General features: G+C 35.2%; 1 protein-coding gene across 6 annotated transcripts in view; it reads left to right on the forward strand.

The window, feature by feature from the left end:
• The window catches only part of TRIM55 (tripartite motif containing 55), a 37,649-nt gene continuing 13,285 nt past the window's right edge, over window positions 1-24,364 (forward strand). The window contains exons 1-10 of one of the 6 annotated variants that reach the window (XM_026706130.2): window positions 1-310; window positions 861-1,033; window positions 4,349-4,514; window positions 7,145-7,240; window positions 11,327-11,560; window positions 13,767-13,789; window positions 13,889-14,013; window positions 16,110-16,327; window positions 17,865-18,152; window positions 21,671-21,761. In XM_026706130.2, the coding sequence (XP_026561915.1) occupies window positions 143-310; window positions 861-1,033; window positions 4,349-4,514; window positions 7,145-7,240; window positions 11,327-11,560; window positions 13,767-13,789; window positions 13,889-14,013; window positions 16,110-16,327; window positions 17,865-18,152; window positions 21,671-21,761 (1,582 nt within the window). In that variant the 5' untranslated portion in view covers window positions 1-142. Of the gene's footprint in view, window positions 311-860; window positions 1,034-4,333; window positions 4,515-7,144; window positions 7,241-11,326; window positions 11,561-13,766; window positions 13,790-13,888; window positions 14,014-16,109; window positions 16,328-17,864; window positions 18,153-21,670; window positions 21,762-24,364 lie in introns of all 6 variants that reach the window. The other 5 variants (XM_087931319.1, XM_087931321.1, XM_026706129.2 and 2 more) reach the window with 5 other exon arrangements.

The raw sequence follows: 24,364 nt of genomic DNA on the forward strand, positions 1-24,364 counted from the left end.
CCTTTTGCTCTCCATTAAAACAATGTCCTCCAGGGAAAGATTTTCAAAGGACATTTGATCTTGCTAGCCTTGGAATTCTTTTGAGCGACCTAACCCGGAAGCACCCTGATTCTGAGCCTATGCGCCCTGCAATCGCCAGGAGATGAGCGCCACTCTGAATTATAAGTCTTTTTCTAAAGAGCAGCAAACTATGGATAACTTGGAGAAGCAGCTTATTTGTCCCATCTGTTTAGAAATGTTTACTAAGCCAGTGGTTATCCTTCCATGTCAGCACAACCTCTGTAGAAAATGTGCCAGCGATATCTTCCAGGTATGTTGATTTAAATATTTACGCCTCCAATTAACATTATTTCTAGCTTAGTGATCTCATACTACAAAACCAGGAGAATATTACAGTGTTGGTTTAATTACCAGGATTTTATTTAAATAAGGAGAAAATTAATTAGAGGAAAAGTTGTTTGTTATTTATCATGTGTGATTTTGGATCCCTTGCATTTGGAAATGTCCCTTTTATTTATAGGAACTGAACTGTTATTTCAAGTATTTAGAGCTATTAACACTTAAACTCATTCCTGTTGTTCCTCAACACCTCTAAAAATGGCAAATTTCTCTCTAGCTTACTTTGCATATTATTAGCTTCCAAGCATTGAACAAAATGATACTGAAACTTATTTCTTTTTTTCTACTTTTTTGAGATTTGATCTCATGTGAAGTCCACTAATACCATAACAGTGACTACATTAAAACATTAGATCATACCTTAAGTAGATGGTCTGATAGGCATCTTGTGATGTGCAGAATGGTTGAGAAATAATATACAATTAGCTTTACAATTTTGTTTCACTGCTTGGCAAGAACAGGCCTCCAATCCATATCTACCAATCAGAGGAGGTACCACTGTGGCTTCAGGAGGTCGATTTCGCTGCCCCTCCTGTAGACATGAAGTAGTTCTTGACAGGCATGGAGTGTATGGCCTTCAAAGAAACCTGCTGGTGGAAAATATAATTGATATATACAAACAGGAATCTTCCAGGTAATTAACCATTTCTATCTTTGAAAGATCATTTAACAATCCCGTTTAACTTAGTGATGTTTGCCTTTGAAATACATGGAATTAGATTTCTCAAGAGTCAAAAGCAGAGAATTCTGGAAAATTCAGGCCTGGGAGTTTTAATACTAAGCAGTTATAAAGGGAAACTTGTAATAACTATGAACAACAGTCTTCATCAGGTCTTTCTAATTGCCCAATAAGTAAGTCTAGACACTAAGGTTTTTTTGCTATTGTTATGTGTCCTATAGGCCTATCTTGCTGAGCACTACTTTTTAGAGGGTCCTTTTAAAAAGCTAAAAATTAATAGCAGCAAAAAGAGGCCTAATACCTACTTCTGTGCTCTTCTTTTTTCCACTTCTTGGCATCTACCTGACCCCACAATTGCTTATGTTTGAGCAACAAGCAGAGGTGGTATTCAGCAGGTTCTGACCAGTTCTATAGAACAGGTAGCAGAAATTTTGAGTCATTCGGAGAACTGGTGGTAATCTTCCCCCTGGAATGGGGTGGGCATGGAAATTCTGCAGTATCTTTCCGCTGCCACTCCCACCAAGCCACACCCACCAAGCCACACCCACCAAGCCATGCCATGCCCACCAAGCCACACCCATAGAACCAGTAGTAAAAAAAATGTAATCCCACCACTGGCTACAAGCCTATCTCTTGTGTTGATCAAGAAGCTTAAAACACAAGACTCATGCCTAATTTTCACAAATGGGAGAAAATACCCTAAATATATGTCTGAAGTTTAGCAACATTAGGAAGGGGCTCCTCAAACCTGTCCATATAACTACTGCGTATGTTTCCACGTGAAAGCATTTGTCTACAAATTGGACGCTTTCATATTGAGAAGCATTAAATGATAGGAGCAGATATGCAAGAGCCCTTAAAGAAGGTTCCAAAGGTAAATACCTTATTTCAGCAGTTTGTTATATACACTAGACTTTTTTGTCCAGGTCAAGACTATTAGACAGCAATAATATTTCGACAACTGTAATAATAATGCTTGGAATTATGCTATACTACTGTATGGGAATTTTAAAAGACGCATGCAGACATTCAGCATTGAGAAAGGGGAGGGGAGGGGAAAGGAGAGTGGAATTAGAGAGTGGAGGAGTCAGTAGAAAATAGGATTTAAGGATGTTGTCTCCTTGTTCAACAACTACATAAAGATCATTATTATTGATATTGGTCTTTTATATATTGGTCTTTTACTTTATTCTGCTGTATTACTAGTCCGGGTCTCAGTTTGTAAAGAACTTAAGGTCACTTTTCTTCAGACATTTTAACCAGGGTAATTTGATATCTATTCCTTGAGTTTAAGATCAAGAAAAATTCCTTGTGTTTTCAAAAATGGCTCATTATATGAATGGTATGTATCAAATTAGACCGTGCGACCCAAGACAATTATGTAAGATTCAATAGTAAATTGGTCATGCTGATTTCTTTCTTTGAAATTTAAATCAAATATGTAATAATTTATAAACTTATAGCGATATTTATGGTTGTATATTACTGTTCTAATTAATTCAAAGCAATATAATAGATATTATATGAAAGACTTATTCTGAAAAATGGCTATCATGAAAACAAGGTCCACTGATTCTTCAGCAAAAAATTATCTTTGTGCTTTTATTAACTACATTGTAAAAATGACTTATTCAAATGAGTCACAATGTTGCAAATGATGAAAGTCCACAAAATTAAACAATTTGCTTAATTTCACAACGTGTATTGTAGGTCTTGCTTTTAGGACACTTTGTTTAATACGAATGTCTAATAGACTCTGTATACTAAGGAGATGTGGTGGAATGTAGTCTGGATTCCCAGGAGAGAGGAGTTGAGAGAAAGAAAGTAAGGCAGCTCCTCCCTAGCAATTCTCAGAGTATATCTTTAATGATGTGAGTAGTTGCTTTGGTTTAGCAAGATTTCTATCTGTAGGTGAGGAACAATAAAAGAAACTGCTTAAAACAGACCTGAGCATTTTATGGCCTATGGACCACATCTGGCAGTTGGTAATGGCTCAGGGAGATGGTCACTGACCAGATACTACTGTATTCTTTGTATTCTACTATTAATCTGACAGAAAGAAATATTGTGATGTCTGATTGGTTTATGGCATCCCATATCTTTGTCTGAATTTGACTTCTTCCCCTGTTGAGATAATGCTTTGTGACTGATGGAGAATGAGGTGGAACCTAGAGGTGGTATTCAGCAGGTTCTGACCGGTTCTGGAGAACCAGTAGCGGAAATTTTGAGTAGTTCGGAGAATTGGCAAATACCACCCTTGACTGGAGATTTTACAGTATCCTTCCCCTGCCATACCCACCAAGTCACGCCCATAGAACCGGTAGTAAAAATTCCCACCACTGGGAACTGCTGCTGGTATGGGAGTGTTGCTGGTATGGAAGTGGCCTTAGACTTCCCTTAGGTGGAAGATGCTTTAAGTTACTTCCCACAAGTGGGCATAAAAAATGTTTTATATTGGTGCTTTAGCATAAGGAGGCAAATTATTTGGGATATTTGCCAAGTAACATTTACAGAAAACAGCCTTTTAACTTTTCACAGAGGTCTTTCCAAATATTCATGTCCTTTCCATTTTTCGCTCCATTAGAAGATAGCTTGTTTTAAATACATTATTTGTGGCATTTTTCAACCCACAAGTCTTTTATATTTTTAATGAGAAACAATTCATTTAGATCAGTGGGACTTTCTCCTTTATCCCCAGAAATCTTTTCATTCTCAGGGCCTTTATTTCCTTATATTGCATCCTGTTCTATTGGGGAGAGACCAATTGTTCAATAAGAAGCATACACTTGCATGCAGGTTGTCACAGATTCACTTCCTAACATCTTCATAGAAAAGAATCCATTGGATAAAACTGTTTAGTGGTGGTTAAGGTGCTGGCCTAGATACCAGGAGACTGTGAGTTCTAGAGTCTAGACCTTTCTTAGACATGAAAGCTGGCTAGGTAATGTTGGGCTTGTCATTCTCTCTCTCTCAGCTCAACACACCTCACAGGGTTGTTGTTGTAGGATAAATAAGAGGAGGAAGGAATATTATATATGATTGCCATCTTGAGTTATTATTAATGTAACGAAAACAGAATTAATACCTAATTAATAAATAAAATAATAGGAATTTGTTTGCTTCCCCTATGATGCCAGAGACCTGCTATCAGTCTCGTGGTTACCTTCCAAATAGAGAAATATTCTTATCTGCCTCTTTGATTTGATCTTTAGTTTTTTAATCGTTTTGGTTTGGATTTGCTTTTTTCTCCTAAAGTAATTCCATTCACAGGCCTGAAAGAAAAACTGAGCAGCCAATGTGTGAAGAACATGAAGATGAGAAAATTAACATTTATTGCCTGAATTGTGAAGTGCCCACCTGTTCCATGTGCAAAGTTTTTGGTGCTCATAAAGACTGTCAGGTTGCTCCCCTCTCAAATGTGTACCAAAGGCAGAAGGTAAAAAAACAAACAAAAATCTTTCTTTTTTAAATGGCTTTTCATTTAGAGAATAACTCTCCTGTTTATAAAATTAAGTTATAAGAATGCATTACTGAAAGTACATAATTATTTTCTACTGAAGTTATCTTGTTTGGAACTTAGGTCCTTGAAGGCTTTTTAAAAATCTACTCAATCTGTTGCTCCAGCTGGCAGGCACACAGTTACAATTAATGTGAAATATTTGAGCCTATGCTGCCATTCCAAATATGGTGCCTTGAAGCGGTAATGGACTGAAACTCTCAATGTCACAAATAATCATGATGGAGAAAAAGTGAAGCTTTGTTTGAGGAATTTCCAAATTAATTCAAATTTTTGCCAGAACAACCACTATATGTTATTGGTGCACAGATCTCCCATGCCACATAATCAATCCAAGTAGATACTGGAGAAATGGTCTAATTTCATGGCTTCCAAATTGGTCTGGTATCATAGAAGCATTTCTTTTTGTTTTTCACATAGTTGCCATCATGTATTGAGCATCCTTATAATAAAAAATTTCATTTCCATATTAAATGCAACTGACCATAAGCATAAATTCTTAACCCTAGCAGCACCAAAATGATGAAATATGTATCATAACATCAAGAAGGAGACAGTGTCACAATGTTATGCCATACATTTTACCACTTTTCCCAACTATACATCCCTTCCAATGGATGTCTAAATATCTTCTGGAGGGTTCTTCAGATGACCAAAATCTGCAATATGGTGGGCACAGCATTGCAATCAAAACTTGCCACATTTGCAGCAGCTCTGAATTTGTATACAAAAAGGCAGGGCCTCTATACCACACCCACCAATTTGCAACATACCCAAAAGATGCACACAACCCCTCCATGTTAGCCTCACTTGGAGTGATTGGAACTCTTATCTGACAAACAAAGCTACTCACGTAATTCTGAAGCAGCAAACATGTTTATTACAGCACGTTCCTTCCAGATAGGCAACAAACAGTGATTCCAATTAAAGCCAGTGAGTTTCCCTGACATTTCAGACTAACATAGTCTGCATCAGTGGAACTGCTTTTTATCTTTTCACAATGTTCCTAAATGTGACATGAAAGCAGTATAAATAGTAGAATACAGATGTTTTAAATTTTTCACTGATAGCTTCAAGTGCTAGCAATATACATGGAGTAGTCTCAGTCTTCATCTGATTGAAGTCTGGGTGCCACACAGAGGTGGCATTCAGCAGGTTTTGACCAGTTCTGGAAAACCAGTAGCGGAAATTTTGAGTAGTTTGGGGAACCGGCAAATACCACCTCTGACTGGCCCCGCCAACCCCATCTATTCTCTGCCTCCCGAGTCCCAGATGATCGGCTGGGTCTTCTTTTATTGCCCTGCACAGTAGAATAGAGCTGTAAAGCAGGTTAGTGGGGTGGGGAGGGAAAGGGATTTTGCAGTATTCTTCCCCTGCCACACCCACCAAGCCATGCCACGCCCACCAAGCCATGCCCACAGAACTGGTAGTAAAATTTTTGAATCCCATCACTGGAGCCACAGGGCAAGCTGAAACACTTGTTCCACCCACTCTCAGCCTGTTGCTGTTGACCGCTGTCCTTCTAATTAGATTTGATTACTGTTGTTTTTCTTCTACTCTGAAATATTACTAGTCTGAATCTAGCAATTCTTTAAAAAGTTATATCCAAACATTTTCAGTCTTTGATTTCAGATTCTGGCTATTATTCTGAAAATGCTTCTATCTGCAAACCAATATATTTCTGTCTGTTTGTCTGTCTGTTATTGTTGTTTAGTTATTAAGATTTTTTATTTTGCCAATAGTTTATTGGACATGGGATAGAAAAGTTCAGTAATGCTCCCAGAATCCTTTGCTGCCATCTGTTAAAGGTCTATTTATTTTTAACACAGCATTCATGAAACAGCTGTTTATATGGAATATCCTCATGAGAAATGCAACACAATTTCTTGAAAGCCTTGCTGAGGCTCCCATGATAAAGAGCCAGTTTATAAGCAGAGCTTTTAGAAGAAGCCCATTATTATATTTATCAATATTAAAGGTGTACATGGGTACTGATAAACATTGTGTTCTATTCTGAAATAACACATGAAAAATAGTGCTTAGAAAAAGTATCTAAATAGAAAGTGTTATACTTATGCATATCAATCACTAGATTTCCTGTCACAAGTGACAATTAATATTTCTGTATTGTGAATATATAGACGCTATTCTTATTGTATGGTTATAGTAAAAGATACTGTTGTATGTTCTAAAAATCACAGGACACAATATGAAAAGATGAAAAGGACATAATAATTAACATGAAACTGTCTAAAATATTTTAGTTGGAGAATTAAATCATGCAAATCAGATTTCAATATGAAAAGAAAAAACCTCAGTTAAATAAAATTGTTATAATAACTTCATATTTTGCAAAAGTATTATATTCAGCAATTTTATTAATGAGGAATTTTGAAAATTAGGTTGCATCTCCTTAGTAACTAAACATAATATATACTTTTTCAGTACCCTTTTAGGAAAGTTTTAATGATTAGAGAATTTAAAAAATTAGATTAGTACCATGCTTTAGATCTTCTCAAAGCACCACATATGTTTATTTTATTTCGCAGTCTGAACTTAGTGATGGGATCGCTGTGCTCGTGGGAAGTAATGACAGAGTACAAGGAATTGTAACTCAGCTGGAGGAAACCTGCAGAACAGTTGAAGTAAGCAATCACTATTTAATATAATTAAACCAAATTATTATTATTATTGTTGTTGTTGTTGTTAATAATATCTTTTCATAACAATTTGAAGTCATAGTTGCCAGTTCTTTTAACTGGCCTTCACATGCATCAAAATCTCCCCCAAAATCTAGGACATTGTACTATACTATATAATAATATATTTATTTACAAATAATAAAAGCTACAGGTTTGTGGCTGTGCAGCTTAAAAGTGGTATTTTGGTTTTTTGTTCCAATGTGGTCATCCAAATGGTGTGTAGATGAGGAAGTCCACAGTTTTAGGTTGCATAAGTTTTTCTTTCTGAGAAATAGTTCTTATTGCTCAAAACCCACTCTACGCAACTTCCACATATGTTGCCTAGAGCTGCCAGCCTTCTGGAACCAGTAGGCATTTTTGAAATTTTTAGTCTCTGGGGTTGATGTTTGCTGCACTAGTTAACCAGGCCAGGAAATCAACTCTAAAGGAAGGCTAAAACTACTTTTATGGAGAACCTTGCAAGTTGGATTGTGCTGTACCTTCTCCCCTTCCTTACATTTCAATGACTCACGACAATCTCTGTTTGTCAAGACTTGAAAAATGTTTCAGCCCCTATTGCTGACCTGAAGCACTAAGATCCATGAATCTATCGTCCTTGCTCTCTATAACACAGTATGTGCTCTGCTCCCATGAAAAGCTAGCAAGCATCAGGATTTGCAAGATTCTGCTGCTTTTATCATAATGACAAAGGCAGCACTGCTTTGCAAAGCGCTGCCCTTCTGGATGTGAAAGCAACAACAGAACCTGTTTTTCTCAAACTGACCATTTGCCCTGTAAGCCCACAGACTCCACTGCTTCCAAAGGGATTGTCCCACTTCCCAGTCACAAAATAGCTGACATGGAAGACTTAACCAGTTGCAAGGTATTAGTTAAAGAGGATGCTACTTGACACCCATTTAGTCCTTCCCCATTCTCTTTTGTTTCACTTCCTATCTTTAGTTTTTTGGGGCAAATAGACCAAGCACTAGACTGCAACTTCCCTTTTTTTTTTCTAAAAATGCCTTGGGTTTGAACAAAAAAAAACAAAAAGCAAAAAATCCCACATTTATGGAAATTTTATCTCCAAATGAAAGATTTAAATTAAAAAATGAGGTAAAGAATGCTTACATCGCAATATATCATTCTAATTTGCAAAAAGTCCATCAGAGTCCTTTCCATAATCAAAACGTACGAAAGGAAATAATATAGCAAACATGGTTCAAAATTGCTGAAAGTTCTGAGTCAAGGAATGTATGAAAATATTAGCATTTAAAAGTTAAGACGTCACATATTGCAAGTATGCATAAAGGAAGTCTACATATTGCAAAGATGAAATGTGTCAGTATCAGGAGTTTGCAGACCATAGCAAACCTTTCAAGTACCTTCACGGTGAGAATTAAACACTCTCCAAAGGAAAGATACTGTAATATTGAAGTTTTAGCAACTTAGGACTCTTCCTTACTATCAAGCTTAATCCCCGAGATGGCAGAAATCTATTAGGGCATAAAACTATCTATATTGACATAAAAATTGCTATCCCCGTTGATAATCCTTACTACCATACAATGCCAACAAATAGTGTTGTCTATTTACAGTGTACCAAGCATTTAAGGATGGGGCTTGCCATATTTCACTGACTTTGTTTTTCTCTCTTCCTACCAAATGTCAATAGCTGGCAGGAAAACATTCATCATTCATTTTCCTTAATATGGAATAGAATGTGGAGGGAAGAAAAGAAAGACAAGTTTTAACAGATAACTAGATTGCTAGGTTTAACCATCTGCCAAAACATGACTTTCTACAAGTGCTGTCTGTGGTTGTATTCAAAGCAGCCCAATTCCCAGCTGATATTCAGAAGAGCACTAAGTGCCTGCTGAAAAATAACCCAAGCAAAGATGACATTGTGATGGGAGTTGTGCTGAAAAGCAGCAGAGAGACAACCAGATCTGCCTCTACCATTTACCCCCTGCTATGGCATCTCCACTATTAGCTGTTTTTCAACGTGACTTATGTTTCAGAGACCAGGTGCAGTTAGTGAAAACTCAGTTTGAAAGAAGTGGATTGTTCCTCTGCTCAAAGCAATGCCCAGGAATGAGTTGGGAGGTCTAACAGGTGAATCTAAAAAAACAATTGCTGTTGGGCTGATCCACCTTTTAGGGATCACCAAATTGCACTATTGATAGCATGGTGATAGAAATGCATAAAGTTTTACCAACTGCAAAACTTGTGTCAGAATAAGGCAAAAATAAAAGCACTGGTAAACCTATGGAGATTTGATGCCACCTCAGATATGGTTTAAGGATCAAATGAACACAATGGTAAAAAGCAGAACACTCACACATCTCTGTGCCATAATGAGATGCAAGCAAAGAAAAATTCTTAAATAAATTCAAAACCTTTGTTAAATGTTTTACAAAACAATCCAACCGGAAATGGAAGCAATCACCAAGACTGATATTATATGTTTTCAATAATGACTTACTTACATATAATTCCCACTTTTTCCAAATGCTAAGCTGAGGAATGCAGCTTCTCATAAATCCTTTCATTTTCATAGCATTTAATAGGTTTAGCCTTCATTATGTTTTTAATATTTTGTTTTCTTTGTTTTTGTTATCTTTCTTTATTTAGAAGGGCAATACCCCAAACTTCTTACATGTTTGCACAACAGAATGATTTTACCAATTAAAAATGCTAAGTGCAAGATTGTTTAAATGTAATTAATGTAAAACTGAAAACATGAATATAAGAAGGTTATATCTAAAATCTATGAAATCAACAGGAAACACATTTTTCTGCTCAACAAAAAGCAATACGGTAAAGGAAGATCCAAAACAATTTCACAAGGACACATCTTTCATAGTCTGTGTGAGCCAAAGAAGCTCTTTTTCATAATTCTGACTAACTTTGTGTCCCTCAGTAATAGAACATAAAGATCTCAGCCTTTCTTCTCCCTATAGTAATAGCTCAAATATTTTTCTTAACTTCATATAATGTTTGTGCCCATTAGACACCACTATGACATCAAATAGACACTTGGCACTTAAATACAATACTTTTCCTATTGAGTAGAAATGCAATTTTTCTTTCCCCATCTGGAACAGATAGCATATTTTATTACCTTTCTTAAATTGGCTTGCTGAAAAACTTAAATAAGGCAAAGCTATTAAAATAGTCTGATTATTCACTTGCAAAAGCAAAGTATATCTTACTAAACTATATTTAGTTCTGGAAATTTTCACGGGTTTTTGAGTGTTCAATTTATGGAAAGGGAAAACTTATTTCAGGGTATTTAAAGTGGCAAAACTGTATTAGGTACCTGGAAAGTAATCATATTTCAGAAGAGATAACCAGGACAAAGCCATAATTGGAACCTAAGCAAAAATAAATTTTGATTTAGTTTAATGGTATGTAATTACATTGTATTAAATTAGTTAAATACAATTATTAGAATTACTTCTCAAGATTCCAATATCTTCTATTGCAATTATAATGTAATAGAAGATATTGCAATCCAGGGAAATAATTCTAAAGTAATTTTAATAATTTACAAATTACATTATATTATTTATTATTTATAATGTAAGGTAATTGTAAACATTATAAATGGCAAAGTTTTGAGGGGTTTGGGGGAATTTGCAAGTCATCCTGAAGACTTTTGGTATAAACATTTATTTTAAAAGCTATTACAGTTTATATTTTTAGAATATTTATTCTAAAATTAAAATGATCTTGATGCTTAAATAGAAATGTTTAGAGCTCTACCATCAGCATCTGAAAAAGGTTTCATTATTAGTACTTATTATGAGGCAAATCTAGTTGGGTGTTAGTTTGGAATGTTCAAACCTTAAATGTCCTTTTTTGTTCAATATTACCTTTGTGATTTGTCTCAATCAATGAAGTTTGTTGGCTTCTACAAGATACTGTGAAGGTTTAAAAGAAAAAAGAAAACGCTTTTTCAGTGCAGAGGCCTTTCCCTCAATTTATAGAAATAAAAACAGATGTAGTCGACATAATTCTTTTAACACAAAGCTAATGATTCATTCACAGGAATGCTGCAAAAGGCAGAAGGAGCAACTATGTGAAAAATTTGATTATTTGTATGCAATATTGGAAGAACGAAAAGGTGAGATGACACAAATAATCACTCGGAGCCAAGAGGAGAAATTGGAACATGTCCGGTCTCTGATAAAAAAGTACGCAGACCACTTAGAGACAGTATCAAAACTGGTGGAATCAGGCATCCAATTTATGGAAGAGCCAGAAATGGCTGTATTTTTACAGGTATGTTGCAGAAGAGTTTTTTAAAATGTGAATAGCTTAGTACTATGGAAAGTACCATTTGAGTGTTCAGCATGTACTTCTCAAATGTAAGTTTTATAGAATATCTACTTGTACAGTAGTTTTCCATATTCAATCTAAACATTGTATTTTTGTCCATCCCATATGGGATTTATGGGATTTTCTTAAAATCAGAAGAAATGATTGAACAGACAACACTTACAGGAAAATAAATTTTTCAAAGTGATAAATGATATGCATTTGAAACAACATTTATCCTAGGGTTATTAAATAAAGATAATAAAAACCTTTGGAATGTAATACAACATATTGTATAGGGAAATAATTAGGTTATATTATGTTTTATGTCAAAGTGACCCAATTTTTTCCCCAAAAATTAAGTTTAAATTTGAATTTTGATAGATAATAGAATTTTCTCCTGAACAGTTTATATTCCAATCTGAGGAATCAAATGGTTCTTATTTAACTTGAACTTTCTACTTTGTGAAGATCATATTCAAGTTCCTTCTGATTTTGCAAAGGAATCACAGCATGTATTTTTATTTTAAGCTGGGAGCTCTCCCAAACCAGAAAGTTAGAATTTGATAATTCATTCTGTTAAGTACATCAAGTAAATTGAATATAATTAGCCTGATATTTCCCAATATGAAAATGCACTAATTCTATATTGCTGTCAGCTTATAACTGATGCATATCTCAGTCATTAATCTATCGTGCAAAAGAAGCAAGAATTATAGGTACAAGCAATTTGTGATATTAATTGGCCTACGTTATTGCTTAACCCAAGGAACAAATTGATTTGCCTTTCTGTATTGAACTAAATGTTCAGGCTGTGATGTAGCAGATAGGACAAACCATAGCAGATCATAATCTTCATGGGCATGATTTTAGAAATGTGTACATGTATAATAAGGATGGGAAACATGTAATTGTTTATATGTTGTCAAGTTATATGTCTTATAACTCATAGCATCTATTATGGCTATGCTAACTGTAATGCTGGAAGTTTTAATTTAACAACATCAAGAAGGTCTCTTGCTATCCAATGTGGCCTAGAGCAGTGGTCGCCAACTGGTGGACCGCGGCCCACTGGTGGGCTGTGAGAAAATTTTGGTGGGCCTCAGAGAAATCTCACCCCCAGAGCACCCCCACAAAGCAATTAATCCAGGCTGCACAGAAACACAAGGCTGCGCTGCCCACATGGCCCGTGGGAACCCTCCCCGCTCGCTCACTCACTCCTTACCCAGTAAACTTGCTTGCTAAGTTGCTATTTTTCCTTTTTCTGACCATCATCTGTTCTGCTGTGCCAGGAGATTTAGATTAGCTATGAAGCAGGAAATGGTTGGATTTCTTGCTTTCTAGCTAGTCTTTAGATCTTTGGCTCAGCACAGCCAAACCTCCCTTAGGACTGAAGGTTTGTTTGCACGTAAATTCAGTGCAGACTCACAACAAGAAAATTTGAGAGACTGAGCTAGCTGATGGCAGATAGATAGATCACTGAATGATTCTGTGAGGAACTCAGTCTGCCTGCTTTGCCTGATTTTGGGTAAAAGTTGCTCTTTTTTTAAATAAAAAAATTCAATATTTACATGTATGGTGTGTTGTGAGTTAATTTTGTGAGTTTGCTTGCAAGCAAATTTTATGTGACAGACTGAGCTAGCCAATGGCAGATAGATAGATCTCTGAATGAATCTGTGATTCTGTGAGCAACTCAATCTGCCTGCTTTGCCTGATTTTGGGTAAAAGTTGCTCTTTTTTATAAAAAAAATCAATATTTATATAAATATTTATAATATTTACATACAAGCCATGCCCAGCCAGTCACATGACCACCAAGCCACACCCACAAATTAGGCCATGCCCACAGAACTGGTTAATGGTCCCTGGGATCTAAAATTATGAGTTTGGTGGTCCCTGAGGTCCAAAAGGTTGGCGACTCCTGGCCTAGAGAAATTAACAGTTAAAATATCTTTCTGGATCGAAATATACTTTCTAGTTTGGTTTACCCCAAAGGGGTAATTGCATTATCTTGGTGGAATATCTTGTTATGGTTAGAATTCCAGCTATTATTTGTTTAAAAATGCATTCTAACATTTTATATATGAATTAACTTTAAATCTGTATGCTGAAAAGAAAAGGAACACGTTATTAAATAATGTATTTTATTGATATATTTTGTTTTTCACAGAATGCTAAAACATTGCTACAAAAGTAAGTAAAGATATGTTACCATTTTCATTGTAAACCAACAATTTTTAAATAGTTCCATTGCAAAATAATGCAGATGACACAATGGTGTTTCTATTTTAGAATTACTGAAGCTTCTAAAGCATTTCAGATGGAAAAAATAGAGAAAGGCTACGAAAATATGACCCACTTCACAGTCAATCTTAACAGAGAAGAAAAGATAATTAGAGAAATTTACTTTTACAGAGGTAGGTTTCCCTTTCTTAAAAAGCTTATTTTCCTTTTAGCTGTGACGTGTTCAATTTTTGTGAAGACATCCTGTCACAAAAATAATTGAAAGACCTTTTTGACATTCTACAAAAGTGAAAGATATATTTTACATGTCTAATAATCAAAAGTAAACTCATGAAGACTAAGATAGTATGCTGAAATATGTTTTTTTCATAGAATCTGAGTGTTGGCATTAGTGTTGTAAATCTTTCAAGATTCCAACATTCAGTATACATCAAAGCTATTAACCTCTGTCTGATCTGTTTATATGACTAGCAGAACCTTGGCAATGATTACCAATAGTGATTCATGATAGAACATTTCCTTGAATAAAGGTAGTCATCAAGCTTGATTTTGTGTATTTTTGTACCCAAAAGATGTTAATTACCACCAAAGTTATACTGAGAAATATTGACAGGTTATTTATATGTGTGCACATGTGTATCTGTGATCATGTAAATGAATTTGTATACAGTAACAGTAGTATTTATCCAGTGTTTACAGCCATTGTAAAGAAAGAATGTCAATTTTGTTGTTAGTCAAAGTTCATGGAATCTTATTGAAAAAGTGATAATTGAAAGCTTCTCATTCTCTACTCTTACCTTGTTGTTTTCATAAATGTAGTGGTAAATGAAGAGTAAGAAACAAAAGTGTAAACAACTATTTAAAAAAAATTGGAACAAATATAATCAAGATAGAAAGGCAACTTTTCCATTAAAATAAGCTAAATTAGGATTCTGTGATGCCATGTCACCCTAAAATAATGTGTTTGTGTGACTCTCTACTTAATTCGAGACCCAACGCTATGTGACAAGTTGAGCTCCTGTTCTTGCCTCAGCTCCTGCCAACCTAACAGTTTGAAAGCATTCAAATATGAATAGATAAACAGGTACTATTTCAATGGGAAGGTAACAGTATTTAATCACATTTATATTAGTTAGACCAAAATCAGCTCAAGTTCACAAATACTTCTTTATAAACCATCATTTATCAGAATTTGGTATTTTGTGGGTTTACTGAAATGTTTATCACCAGAAAGGTGAAGCTGGACCCAGTATTTAAAATATGATGAAGTCAGTTCAGAATACCCTTCTAGAAAAACAAAAGTACTGAATGCTAACAAATCGTTTCCACATAGCCCTGAGATAATCACTTGCATCATAATCTGTCATATTCATCATAGAATATTTCATTTCAAATCTTTGATCCAATAATGTACAAAATCATGTGATAGGCCTAGTTGTTATATAAAAATTGAGAGTTTAAGGAAAGAAGTGTGACGGTATCCTTTAGCTTTTTTAATTGCTACTTTATATTGCTGTTAAGTAATATATATCTATATTTCAGCACAAACATGAGGCAGATTGGGAAGAGGGATTATAGCACAGAAAGTTTGATGGCAAGGGGAATCATTTCCCTTTCCTTTTTTATACACAAATCGTGTAAGCATATGTTCTTGATACCCTTGGCCACTCCATATGTCTAACGTATTCTTAGACTGTTCCACTGGAGACCTTTTTTATTTTAAGTAATATACAATTGAAATGATTAATAATTTATCCTTGGACCAATGACCATATCCTGACTATAATTGCACTTCCCATTTTTCCTAGGAATAAAGAACTCAGTGACAAAAATCAAAGGACTCAGGAGTGAAAGTCAAAAGCCTGCTATGATAGCTTGTCTACTCTCTACACAAGCTACTTCCTCCTATTCTGTTCTGATTATTAGATGAATAGTTCTGCTTCTAAAAAAAACAATGTGCCAACCATTCTAGGAAATCTCAAACTCCTTTGGGAAGGTTTCACAGAAAAACAAGTTGTTAATTTTATTATGTGTTGAGAGAAACATCTATGAACAGGAACTGAGGCAAAAATACTATTCTGCTCAGAGTGCTGGCTGTGGTTTTTTGTTTTGTTTTTTTGATGCAATTCAATTCTTTTAATAAGGCCAAAGACAAATATTCCTACTTAGAAAAGCAGAAACCAGAACCTTTAGAATCAAAGATTCTCTATTAACAAATTTTATTTTAGGGGAAACCAGTTAGTGTATTTTCTCTTTTATGTAACAATAGAAGAAGAGGAGGAGGAGGAAGATGCTACGGAAGGGAAAACACCAGATGAAATCCACACTGAATCATCAGGTGAAGAAGATGAAATATCTGAACAAGCATCATCTCAGCAACTTCAACAGGATATTGCATTAAAAGACACACTAGCAGTATCTCAGAGTAGTCTGGCACCATCATTACCTTCTAACCCACTAGTTAATACTCCTACTACAGCAAAAGAGGTAACAAATATTCTCATATCAGTTATGTTAAATATTTTATCACTTTGTTAATCCCTTTATTAATTAAATATGCTAATTCATTAGGTCAGTCTTCCCCAATTTTTGGTAATTTGAGTTTGTTAGTCTACAACTGCTAGAATTTTCTTGCTCTCCAGTAAATCTAGGAATTGTTAATCAGCATATTCTTACCCTGAAGGTTGTAGTAGGTAAAGAGATCAGTGAAAACTGGACCCTTCATCTAGAGCAAGTGGAATGGTTTTCTGCAGAAGGCCCTTGTTGGATGCAGCTCTTAAACTTTTACTTAGAGCATACTAAAAAATCCAATAGCAATAGAAAATAAACCTCACCCAGCCTACCTTGCCCTTTTCTCTTCTGATACAGTACTTTTAAAACTATAATTCCTGTTAATGTCATCTTAAAATAACCTATTGCCTAGAACAAATAAAAACCAAAAGAGGATTTAAAAAGTAACATTATGTAAAATAAAACTAACATAATAATAATTAATAAAACAACTAGTAGAATTCAGAATTTAACAAAAAGATTTACAACCTAAGTGTTTCTTTTTACTTTGGCTGCAGATGGTGTATTAACAAACAACTACCAAGCTGAATTTATCGTTTCCTTAGTATGAACTTTAATTCCCCACTGCTGAGTTAAAAGTGTAATCCCTCATCCTTGAATTGGCAGAATATTATACTGGCTTGACCTTGACTGTTCCCGTTTTCGATTGCTGTGCTGTCTCTATTTCTTCTGTTTCAAATCACTGAAGTCACTTGCATTCCTTGAATGTAATGGGAAGTGATAGCTAGCAGATTTTACTTTTTTATTTAAAAAATGTCTTTATTAAATTTCAAAACCAAACATTAAAATACAAACTAACATAAAATAAAAAATAGAGAGAGGATAACAGGACAAGTTAAAAAGTGACTAAAAAACCCCTATCAAATAAATATATAACACTAGTGACCCCCAACTTTTTCAGTAGAGATAACAATACAACAATAGAGATAACTATACAACAATATCTAAGTTTAAATAATCATACCAGTACTTAAAATGTCCTAAAATAAAGAACCAATCTTCATAATATATTATTCAGTTAATTTTAGAAGATATTGTATATTGTCAATAACAACCATATAATTATAAATCCAAAATATTTCCCTGGTCACAAATTTTACAAATTGTGGAGGCTGCCCTTGTGTGGTGTTGGAATAAGGCAGAAAGTACTCATGGATAGGACCAACATAAAGCAAACTTCATGGGAAGACAATAGAAAAAGATGTTGCCAGGACATGTTTGTGTCATGTGTTGTGTTCTGTTATGGTTGGGGATAACTATGGAAAAGCCCTAAGATCTGCTGCACTTTTCAATAATAAATAAACATAGTTTAGAATATCAAGTATAGAAAACTAAAATATAAGTTTTCATGATGCTGCCCTTTCAGAGAGTAAGATGAGAAGAAATGGTGGACAAAAAAACACCTCCAATAATTTGCATTCTTTTTTTTCTTTTTTAAATCTTTCCTACTAAGGATGAAATTGTAGATACTACTACAGCACAGCCTGCAGAACTAGTAGAGACTGGACTACAGTCAAATGGAGAGCCATCTGATCCCTTGTTCTACCCTAGTTGGTACAAAGCATCACCACGACAAACAAGCAATTCAAATCCAGCTCCATTGACCGAAAGTAGGCAGGTAGGGCCTTCCATTCCTGTAGAAGTGAATGTCAAGAAGACAGAGGCTTCAGAAGCAGCTTCTGCAAATACAAATTCTGCTGTGTGTGGTAAGGAAGTTAACCCATCTACAGATACTTCACAGGTTAGTATAATTCTTTGAATATGTTGCATTCAACCATGATTTTCTATGAAAAGTACCTCTAAGAAGGAAATTATGTTAGTACCTCATTAACTCTAATATATGCCAATTTAGCCACGTAGAATCCCTATGAAATCTTAAAAGAAAATTGGAAGGCTATATTCTTAGATATAGACACAGTTTTGTAATTTTTTATATCAAATGCTGCTCATAGTACTTATATATACTGGCTTTTAAAACCTAGTGCAGCTTTTCTTGGCATAATATTCCTGAAAATAACAAGGGATACTCAGAACTGTTATTTTACACCTCTATAAGACATGGGCATTCGCAAGACGAGGCAATGAAATCAGATGTATCATGATATCAGTGTGCAGTTGATGCCAGCAATGTGATGCCAGCAATGTGATTTGTGTCTTTCATACAATGATGCATATAACATTCTTGCTTATTGTACAATACCTTTACTGGACAGCATTATTTTGGGATTAGCTGACAAGGCAATTTCCTCACTCATAATTTATAGTGCCATTGAAATACCTCTGTGCATACATACTATAAGTAGCAAACACAACACTACAGTATCTGAGGGACACTGGCCAATGCTGCAAAGTTTTAATAAAGATGTGTCCCTAATCAAACACTTTACAAAAAATTTACTTCCACCCCTGTACCAAAGAAGCTTGACTTTCCAATGCCTCTCTTAGGTCTCTGGTTTCCACTATCATCTGGGATCAATTTGCATCACTTTTAGAAAGAAGCACAATTTTAAGCTATTCCTCTTTTATGCTTGGAAGAACTGAAGTTGCAACAAGTAGGAAGATCAGGAACATGTCTTGATTATGAGGTCTCCTTTGAAATGCTTGCCTTGAGAGTTGCCTGATAGTTCTGACAAGAGAAGCCAGTTTTATTCACAGTCTATGTGAAACAGAACTCAAGCTGGGATCTCAAGAATGGTTCTATCAGATCAACAGATCTTTAAATATAAATTTGAGAAATTCTAGGCAGCCATCCTCTCTCCATAACATCCTATATAGGAAAATTATATGGGAATTCTAGAAAAAAGTGACTTCCGTATTGAGGAGCCATGGTAGCATAGTGGTTAGAATGAAGCATTCTAACTCTGTCCATAGCCAGTAGTTTGATCCTGGATAGCTCAGCCTTCCACGCTTCCGAAGTCGGTAAAATGAGAATCAGATAGTTGGGGGTAATATACTTGTTAACCACTTAGAGAGTGCTGTAAAGCACTATAGAGCAGTATATAAGTCTAAGTGCTATGTCTTTATTGATAAAAGCTATCTCAATAAAAGCTTTAAAAACAATTCTAAGATATGCAAAAAGGCAGGTGAGAACTGAAAGTACATAAAAATTCATGGTAATCATGGTAATGAAAATACCAAAACAAATTTTCATTTAAATCACGTGTTTTACATTTAAATTAGACAAATTAAGTAAATGTGCCCTGCTGGATATGTATCATGAATTCCAGTTGTGCAATCGTGTTAATCATACAACTGGAAGATACTTGCTTAATTCTTTCCACATTTTGTATTATTTATATCATGATGGTTGAAACCTTATTTTCTTTCCTATTGTTAGTATCAATTAAAGAAAAACACAGTGAGCTTTAAATCAGAAAGCAGTAAGTATTGTACATAGGTGGGATCTGGATGTGTGCTTAACTGCATATCACTCCACAACAACAAGAAGAAAAGGATGTAGCTTTCTTTTACTCTTTGCAATTCAGCGGACTACTAAAATATTGCTCTGGAGACTTTCTCACCTCTAAAACACTACGGAAAATACTTCTGGAACTGAACAGAGCTTTAGCAGAATCTACACTAAGTAGGGGGTTGGACTAGATGTTCTCTAATGTACCGTTCCATTACAGTACATGATTCTGTAAAAAAAACAAATTAGCAAAACATGCTTCCCCATCATTTTCTTTAAACGGACAGCCTTCCTTGGATTCAATTGGCTCTTTAGGTGGAAGGAATAATTTTCATTGTCAAATTGGCATGTTCAGATCTAATCTCATCAAATAACTAACGATATTAAGAGAAAATCACATTGAGTTCAAAGAGGCTTATTTCAGAAAAAAGAAATTATTGGCTTGAAGTGTAATTTAGCACATTTGCAAATGTATGGTAATGCCTTTGACACTGATGGTATCTGAAAATCATGACTTAATAAAATCAGCTGCATTGGTAATCAAAAGTTAACATTTCATCTCCACTAATTCCAAACAAATCTCCTTATATCAGATAAGAGAGTTATGCTGAGACAAAGTTCCAAACAGTTCCATATGGAAACAGTTACTAAAATATCATAAATTAATGTTTGTATGGGTAGAGATCTTGAGACATATTACTTTAAATGATTCACTAACGGTTCATTTATGTAGTGCAGATAAAAGATTAAGGTAAAATATAATTCAGCAGCGACATCTTTAATCTTATGTGTGTTTGCATTTACACTTCATGCCAGAGGATTTCAAGGCCAGGAATAGAGCAGAGTACCAAAGTCACCACTATGGATAGCCTCTGGTTCAAAACAAAACAAAACACCTCTTCAGCTATGTCTGCTATCATTGCTGAACAGGATTCTCTTACCCAAAGCAAAGATGTTTGTTCCTCTATCCAAGAGTATTGAAAGCAAAGCCACTTACTTGCTTGGCCCTAAGACGTGCTTGTGTCAGTGTATTTTGGCAGATGAAGTGGCTAGCCACCATGCTGCTGGTGGACATCTGGTCTTCTCAGAGTGGGACACTGAGAGCAGCTTTAGGTAGCCTGCTTTCAGGTACAGCCCCTTTGCTGTATTTAATGTACTTTTATTTATTTATTTATTTATTTATTTTATATGCTGCCCTTTTCACTATCCAAGTGAATCTGGACAGCTTACAATGTAGCACAGTATATTGTAATATAATTTTACATCTTTTTGGTGCTTATGAAATCACCATATAAATGTGTTAGGGTCCTGTCATTGCAAAGCTCTGAATCAAGATCCTACTGAGGTCAGAAACAGAGCTAGGAGGGACTTTTTGTGAGGAACGTATCCTTTTTTATGTTCAGAAGGCCCACATTATCATTTTGGATGAGTGGATTCAGCTAAACAAACCACCATAAGTGTCATTTCAGTTAACTTGAGGCTCTTTCAATGGCATGTCCCCTACTGAGCCAACTCACTCCTATTCAGAAAGCTCACCCTAATCACTGCCGGCACCTCAATCTGTGCCAGCATTTTAATTTCTTTAGCTCAAACTGGGACAGGCAAAGACTGAATAAGATATTCTAAGTCAGGGGTCTTTATTGTTGCCTAACATTTTAATTTGTACATGCTTCTTACAAGGACTAATCTGGCACAAAGTTTACTTGATATTGCTTATATAACCACCTGGCACTTTAAAAACTGGGCTCAATGTATACTGAGAGTGGAATGTCTTCTTCACCTGGCTCAACAGTTATGAGCAGATGATTTTGGCAACATTGGTGAAATCATGTTTTATTATTTCCTCACAGGGGTTGACATTCTGCATATCAGTTTTGGCTTTTCTTATCTTACTGCACCATATCTGGAATCAGATTCAGTACATGGTTTTTTCTTTGAGGGGTAGGAACTGTTTTGTTTTATCTCAACTAACAGCACCAGTCTTTTTTTCTAGCAATGCCTGCAGGTAGTTTAAGAAACAAAGATCCCATTTTTTCATCTAAAAGGACCATACTATCATGTCATTAATGCTCTAAAGCTTTTCCTCATCTTTCCCTCTTCTGAAATGTTATCCTGGATGTTACATCGCATGATTAAAAAATGAGAGCTTGTAGTGAAAGTGGGGGGGCAAAAGATCTTGGAGATCCTATATTAATCCCACAGACATATATTTCAGCATATTTGGAGATGTTTAAAAAGGCACAATTTCCACATAAATAAGCATTTTAATGATTGCCCACCCCAAATGCAAAATATTTTCGGCAGAGAAGGCCCAGAGAAGCAACATTGTTTGTCCCTTATAACCAACTATTTCTGTACTTTTCCTCTTGTCATGAAAAAAAAAAATTCAAAACAGAAAGAGGGGACCACATGATTAAAAATATGACTGGTTTCACACATCACACTAATTACATTATGGCTTAGCATGTTAAGTGAACCCAACCGACATGTCCTAGCTCCCTGATTTTAAACCTAATCTTCTCCTTAGTACACTCATTTAGTATAAGTAGGAGGTTTCCTATCAAGGGGAAGTATTGAAACATGTTGTTCTTTGCATGCATTTTACATTCCCATATGTGTGCCACCTGATTTCCCTCCAAATTTTATAGATCAATTTTTTTGTTATAGTAACCATGAAATCATATTGTCAATATACTTTACTGATTTTCCATTAGAAATTGGAGATCAGCTTATGTGGGATTTTCTGACAGTCTCCCATTCAAATATTAGCCAGCCTAGATATCTGGGCAACATCACACCATACACAGAAAAGGGACAGAGCTTGCAACACAATGCTGAAACACTGCTTATGTGACTCTGATCTCCCTCGCCAGTCAGGTATTGCTGATTGCCAGGATAGCTCCCTGGAGACACTAACATTCTGTTTTATGGCAAGAATTGAGTAGAATCAATTCCTTCAGATGCTTTTTTATGATGACATTTGGTGGCTTGGTCCATTTAAAAAAAATTAGAATGACTAGATGGAGGGGATTTTTCTACTGTGCCCTTCATTTTAGTTTAGTTCTACTGTGCCCTTCATGCATTTAGTTTTGTCCCAAAGGTGCTTTTTCAAGAGGCAACTGGTCTTTCTGGTTTTTCTTTGAAGTCATTTCGCTTCTCATCCAAGAAGTTTCCTCAGCTCTGACTTCTTTAGTTGCCTCTTGAAAAAGCACCTTTGGGACAACCATGACCTGGATGACTGAGAATCTCCATAGACATTTAATTAGTTTTACTTAATAATCTTTGCAGGGTTGCTAAATATTTATCACTGTTTGGTAGTTTCTGGCTAGCCTTAATAATGGTACTATTTTATTATTACCAAATGGTTTTCATGTAGTTGACCAACACAATTATTTGAAAAGTTTATAGCATTTCAGGATTTTATTGATTTACAGTATTGCTATTGTGGACTCAGTTCAACTTACATTAATATTTTATGCTCCTTTTCAGTTTTTGAGAATTTTGGACTTTCTAGATAGATGGAGAGTGGAGAGGGAGGGAGGGAGGGAGGGATAAAACAGGAGACTCCACAGTTCAACCCTGAACTATATACTGTATATTCTCTTCTATTGGAGCTATGTTTTTTCTGGGTTTATTTCAAGCATAAGAGATGGTTATTCATAAAGCTACAGGTTTAGGAATTTATTATTCCATGTCTCATGGTGATATAGTCAAGTCTCATTGATTGTTTGACATTAAGAGCAATGGAAGTGCCAGTTGTATAACTTATAGATACAGGCATTGTATCTGCCTTTATAGTAACAATAGTAGATGCATTGAATGGCATGTTTGTTAACCTCTTAATGGTGTCAATTATTGGAAGAAATCAAATTTATGTTACAGAGGTTTTAAACATGTCTTTTGCAAAGTCCACATCACTATATAAGCATTTTAGAGGTGGTATTCAGCAGAAATTTTGAATAGTTCGGAGAACCGGCTAATACCACCTCTGACTGAAGATTTTACAGTATCCTTCCCCTGCCACACCCACCAAATCATGCTCACAGAACCAGCAGTAAAAAAAATTGAATCCCACCACTGAAGCATTTCCAAACCTACTAAAATTATAAAGCAAATTATACATTCATTAAAAATCAATATGAAACAGTAATTCTATTAGAACTGTGGTTCTATTTATGGTTCACATCACTTTTTTGTTACAATGAACTGTCCAACAAGGAAACTAATTTGTTTTGTTAGTGTTGTTTTCCATTTTATTGTAAGAATTCCCCATTCTAAACCCATCTTCCCATTATAATTTTTCTCTTGGTCATATAGCGTAGTAGATATTTACCACAGCTGCAAAATGGATATTTTATTTGGAATTAACATTTTAAAAATGGGTGACTAAGAGATGGAACATGCCAAATGTCAAAGGAATCAACTCTATGCTAAATCTCAGACAACTGCTAACCGTGTGGTTATACTTCAAGTGCATGCTGGCTAATAAGATCATTAAAAGAAAGGACTGAAAGATCAGACAATGAATTAATACCAGGCTACAT

This window comes from Pseudonaja textilis, chromosome 3, assembly GCF_049901715.1.
Source record: "Pseudonaja textilis isolate UNSWEBS1 chromosome 3, rPseTex1.2, whole genome shotgun sequence".
Lineage (NCBI taxonomy): Eukaryota > Metazoa > Chordata > Lepidosauria > Squamata > Elapidae > Pseudonaja > Pseudonaja textilis.